Source organism: Columba livia, chromosome 3 (genome assembly GCF_036013475.1).
Source record: "Columba livia isolate bColLiv1 breed racing homer chromosome 3, bColLiv1.pat.W.v2, whole genome shotgun sequence".
NCBI classification, from domain to species: Eukaryota; Metazoa; Chordata; class Aves; order Columbiformes; family Columbidae; genus Columba; species Columba livia.
The window spans coordinates 21,230,323-21,236,279 of NC_088604.1; the positions used below are offsets into that span (position 1 = coordinate 21,230,323).

The following is a 5,957-nucleotide window of genomic DNA, read 5'->3' on the forward strand; positions in this document are numbered from 1 at the left end:
ATTGTGATTCTGTGACTGGGTCCCACCCTCAGAAGAGGCAGCCGCTGGCGTGTGGAGAGCCACCTTTGTTCGTCCTCCCAAATATGTGACCACCCACCATCCTTTCCCCCACTCAGGGGATGAGGGTAGTCCTGGAATCGCCACTTATGAGAGATAAACGCCCGCCTTCTCCTCCATTGCCCTAATGTAAGCGCGGCAGCACTCCCCGTTCCCAGACCCCTCGGGGCAGCGAACCGCCGGCGGGCGATGTCTCGCGAGAAGCCGCCCAACGGCCGCTGCGGCGGCCGTTGGGCGGCTTCTCGCGAGACTTCGCCGGCCGGCCGCAGCGGCGCTGCCGCCACAATGGAGCAGCCGCTGAGCAGCCCGCCGGGGGTGTCCACTATTCTGGCGGTAAGGAGGGAGCTGGGGCCGGGCTGGCTGCCCGCCCGGGGAGAGGGGAAGGAGACAGCCGCTGCTTTGTGTGTCTACGCCCCTCCAGGGGCGGGGGGAAAAGCCCGTGCAGGGCCTGCTCGTTCCTTCCTCAGCGTGCCACAGCGCGGGCTGCTTGAGCGCGGTCCGTGACTGAAATCGGTTGTGGCTTCAGCGCGGGAGGAGGCAAGCTACTCGCTCTAGGTGCCTGGCGATACTTCTGCTGTAACCTAATACCATTTTGTCCGTAGAAGACGGACTGGTCCGAGCCCTGGCTGGTGGGGCTGGCGGTTTTCCACGTCCTCTGCTTCCTCCTGACGTGCGTCTCCTTGCAGCACTACCGGGTGCAAATAGGACACTTCCTCTGCATGGGTGAGTCGTGAATTCGTGCTTCCGTGAGCTCGCGTTCGGATGACAAAAGGCATGTGCATTGTTTAATATTGCCAAATAGTTTCTTTTGGTTTCTTAACGATAACCCTTTTCTTCATATGCTTGCACAGCGCACAGATTTATACTTTGCAGCAGATAAAGTGAGTGCAAGTTAGTATTTCACATAGAATGCCCTGAGTTCGAAGTGACCCACAAGGATCATCGAGTCCAACTCCTCTCCCTGCATATGACAACCCCACAGTTCACGCCATGTGTCTGAGGGTGTTGTCCAGTCTCTTCTTGAACACTGTAAGGGTTGGAACCATGACTGCCTCCCTGGGGAGCCTGTTCCGGTGCTCCACCACCCTCTGGGTGAAGAACCTTTTCCTGATGTTCAGCCTAAATCTCCCCTGGCACAATCTTCCTGCCATTCTCTCAGGTCCTGTCATTGGTCACCAGAGAGAAGAGATCAGTGCCTGCCCCTCCTCCTCCCCTTTTGAGGAAGCTGCAGACTGCGATGAGATCTCCCCTCAGTTTTCTCTTCTCCAGGCTGAACAAACCAAGTGACTTAGCCGCTCCTCATACGGCTTCCTCTCCAAATCCTTCACCAACTTTGTAGCCCTCTTTTGGATGCTTTCCAGTAGCTTAGTATCTTTTTTATACTGTGGCACCCAGAACTGCACACAATACTCCAGTGAATACAGTCAGCTTTCAGCTGGATTCATTTCTGAAGCACGTTCACCATGTGCACTGCTGACAGCTGTGCTAATTGCTTGAGGAAGAGCAAGACTCGTTTGGTAGGTGGCAGTAACAGCTTGTGTTATCTCAGAGTTTGCCAGACTTCAGCCTGAGAATCCACAATGGCCTGTCCTAGCCATAGGTGTGTCTGTATGGCTGACTGGCTGAAGATCTAGTAGCTTTGCAGAGGGTATTTAGTTTAATTAAGATGGCATGGATTTGGATTAGATCCATGTATTATGAGCAGTACCTTGGTTCTAGCCATGGGTTAGATTTTCCTGCGAGTTGAGTTCTTTCACACAGTACTTCAGTTCTATCATGCTTGCAGAGTAGTGAAGGAAGAATGAGGAATTGCAAGAGATTTGCAGGCAAGAAGACACTTGAAGACTATGTTTATTTTTTAAATATCATTTAGAGAACTAGCCGAGCTGGGAGAGGACTGCAATATAGTTTTATGTTGTAGATAGTCAGAAATAACCAAGGAAATTATGTACTTATCACGTCGGTTTACCTTGGCAGCTGAGCAGCTATAGGTATGTTTATACTATGAGATACCTAGCAGAGATAAGCCAGATGACGGTAAAACAAGACAGTACTCCTTCATATCACTATTTAATTGCCTTGTGCAGATCACCTTTAGCCACTGAGTCTATTTTTTTTACTTTGTTACTTGTGGAAGATGATACAAGGACAAACTTAAAATTTTGTAATTGTATTGCTTTTCTGTTAAACATGTGATTGCACTGATTTTTTTTTTTTTTTTTTTTTTTTTTTACTGCCTTGATGGCTTCATATTGCATGTAGTTGTTGAGTCAGAATAGTCAGAATATGTTAGTTTTCACCTGATCGCAGCAGACTACTCTGTTTTACACCTATTCAAATGAAGTTTTTATTTTAACAAAATGCTTATATATAATTAGTACCCTGAATTCAGATAGTAATGTTAGCAGTGTGACACCATAACATATAAAATGATAAGTTAATTCCATAGCGGTTACTGGCATTTCTTTTTACAGAAATAACTTAGAAGCAGTCACCAACAAGATTGTTGGGAAAAATACTGGACTTTTTTTGTTTGTTTTGTTTTGTTTTGTTTGTATGCTGAGCTCTTTCTGAAAGCTCAGAAGAGTAGGATTTTATGTTTGCTTGTAATACAGTGGGTGTGTTTTGTGATCACGTTGTACTTCCTGGTAACTATATGGGACATTTAAATCAGAATTGGTTTTATGCAGTTAAATATTAACTGAGTAATTTGATCTTCTCAGGATCAAGGAATTCTAATGTTTGGTATGTATACATCTTTAGTATACATGGCAGAACTGATGGCAGTTTCTTTTTAAAGAAATACTGAATCTAGTGTTTTTATTTTGTTGTACAGTGGCCTTAGTGTACTGCGCTGAATATATAAATGAATTAGCAGCCATGAACTGGAGGTAATATTTTCACTTTCATTTTGGCATTCAAATGAATGTTTTTCTAAAAATATTATTTTTCTTATCATTCCTAGAACACGTTAATTTAAACAGTCACTCATGCCTCATCAGTAGAATGTGATAGCAGAGGGTCTGTTGTATTGAATACTGCAAAACTTTAGAGCAAAACCATGCAGTACAACATAGTTATCACTTACCTTGTAAGAAAAGATAACATGTAATGGCTAGCGTGTATTTATTGTACTCCTTAAAATCTATATTTATGTGGGTGGTTGGCAAAGTGCAATGTTTAAGGGGAAGAGGATGTGAGCTTTGATTTTTTTTTTTTTTTTTTTTAATTATTTGTTTGGTTTTGTTGGATTTTCTTTGGTAGCTATTTATGTTTAATAAGTTGACATTAAGCACCACTTCTCAAAAATATGACTACTATTTTATATACTTACATATATGCATAAAAAGCATTAATATTTGTCTGTTCTGCGAAGCCTGTGTGCCAGAATTAGACTGATGACTTATTTTCATAAGCACTGAAGTAACCTTTCCCTGATGTAACTGGAAATTATGTGTTTAACACTACATAGGCATCTAAGTCTTTATGTTTAACTTTAGGCATGAACGACCTAAATTACAGCTTTGTTACATTTATTATTTCTCTTATCTTTTTTAATGCGAGTAAGCAAAATACCTAAGAAAGTAATTTCACATGCTTTGGGATAAGCGTGATTTTTGAAGCACGAATATATGTAATATTGTAGTCACATTAGTAAGTTATGGTTTTATTTAGGTTTTATGCAGTAAAACTTTAAATAGTAGTGTTGTAAATATTCATAACTGATGACACACTGACTGTTTCTTTGTTCTTATTTAATATATACGCTGCTGGCCTGTGCTTGGGGATCCCAAGAAGTAGGATGATCTGTACAATGTCCATGTTGAATAGTTAGTATGAAAGTCTAATATTATGTAAACTACACAGAATAAAGCTTCCTCTTTTGTTTTTCTTAATTTATTTCAGGCTGTTTTCTAAATACCAATACTTTGATTCAAGAGGAATGTTTATTTCACTTGTGTTTTCAGCACCACTGCTGGTGAATACTATTATAATTGTGGTATGTATGTATTCATTTATATGGATGTTTTCATTAAATTGATAAGTAAATGTATGTGGATTAGTTAAATTTAATAATTTTCTTACTTTTCAGATCACCTGGGTATACAGAACTTTGAATGTAATGACTGAGCTGAAAACATTACAGCACAGAATGAAAGCAGAAAAAGATAAAAAGAAGTGAAAGTGCCTAACACTATTATTTTTCAATTGCAATAATACTTGTTCAGGTAACCAGTCCTTTTGTATGCCTATCCAGAAACAAAAGTGTTTTTGTGTCTGATATTAAGAAGACTTTGCAGCCCATGGCTGTGGACAATGAGGTGAAAGCAAGTACCTCCAATATGTTTGAATTGGCTGTGAAACTGAGAAACTCTGTGAAACTGAGTCTCAACAGGTCTTTGTACCCTTCAGTGTAAGATAGTTTTCCACCATGACCAAGGCTATTAGTATTGGTGAGACAAAATCTTCCAGTCTGTTTCCATTTGCCTATGTATTTTTTAACTGTGTCTTAACTATGTGTTTCTCAAGTATCCAGTCTTCTGCTGCTTAAGATAATTGGAACAGTGTTGTGAATTCCAGTAAATGAGGGATTGTATTCAGAATACCTCAGGAATCCATGCTTCTATGAAGCACTTCTTTATCAATCAAATTTCATACTTCCTATGTGTATTGTGTGCCAGTAGCAATTTGTAAATAAAATTATCCACTGTGTCTTAAATGGTGTTAATTTGTCTTAATTTCTAATCAGATTTTTTCTTTTTTCTCAATAAAATTCCCATTTTGGTAAAGTCTTGTACTTAATTTGTATAAGTAATTCAAAATGATCTCAGCATTTTTCCAATTTATATTTCATTATTTTAATGCAGCTACATAAATATCTTTTCTTAAAACTGGATGAAATTTTCATAGTTATTGCTTATTTGTAGAACAGCAAAGAAGGGAAGGAACTTTATAGTGTTCTATGCAATTTTGTTCCTTTTTTATGTTTTACTGTTTAATTAAAAAAAGACTGAAAATGAAAAATTAGCTTAAAAATTAAGACTTCAGTTTCGCTCAGAGTAATTGGTTTTTATTGGATTAAGGAAGTTGAGGGAGGGGAGAACAAACACAACAGAAGACTGTTCAGACATATTTAGCAAAAGCTGTATCTGGAAAAAGTTAAACCTTTGTGTGGAGACCTAAACTGCTGTCTAAAACGGATGTCATTTAAGATGTAGGAAAGATGAACTTAGACTAATGTGAAGAATAGTAGGATACAAAACCACAGAACACTAGTAAGTTTAAGGTTGTGTGTTTTTAGGAAATTAATTTTAAATACTTGAATAGTCTTCACAACAGTGGAGATACAGACCTGAGAGAGATAAGCAGATGCGTATGCATACACAGTTCGGGAGAGTGAAACTTTCTGGGGGGCTTCACAACATTGTGGAAGGGCAGTGGAGCATTTCCCATGGATTGATTTAGCGTGGCTCTCCTCACTCACTGCTCTAACAATTACAGACAGCTAGACTACTTTATATTAGCAAACTAAATAGATGCAGGCTTGCTGTACTGTCCCTTAATTGTTCTGTTGCAACTCTTGGTGCAGTGTTGGGCAGGGTCAACAGTCACTGCTCCCTGGTAACATCTGTAGTGGTCTGGTAGATAGCATGTGCCTTTTGGAACAGTCTCAGTTTTGAAGGAGTGAATAGAATCTATCCAAATGGCTGACAGGCTGGGACACCTGCCTTCAGGACCAAAGAAGAGGCCTATTTGATTTTATTGGTTCATGTAGTCCTCTCAGGTTGGTTTAGAAAATTCAGCTTTGCTCTTACAATTTGATGTGGAGAGGTTTGCAATTTTTCATACATGATCACAAATATTCTCCTTACTTTCCTCTTGTGAACTGTTTTGCAACT

The 5,957-nt window shown here is 39.9% G+C and overlaps 1 protein-coding gene across 1 annotated transcript; it reads left to right on the forward strand.

The window, feature by feature from the left end:
- The first annotated feature begins 288 nt into the window (after positions 1-288).
- Positions 289-4,777, forward strand: TMEM18 (transmembrane protein 18). The gene is made up of 5 exons (XM_005506808.3): positions 289-390; positions 660-780; positions 2,894-2,948; positions 3,964-4,057; positions 4,151-4,777. Exons 1-5 carry the CDS (start codon positions 343-345, stop codon positions 4,238-4,240), a joined length of 408 nt encoding a protein of 135 aa, XP_005506865.2. The 5' UTR covers positions 289-342; the 3' UTR covers positions 4,241-4,777.
- The last annotated feature ends 1,180 nt before the right edge of the window (positions 4,778-5,957 follow it).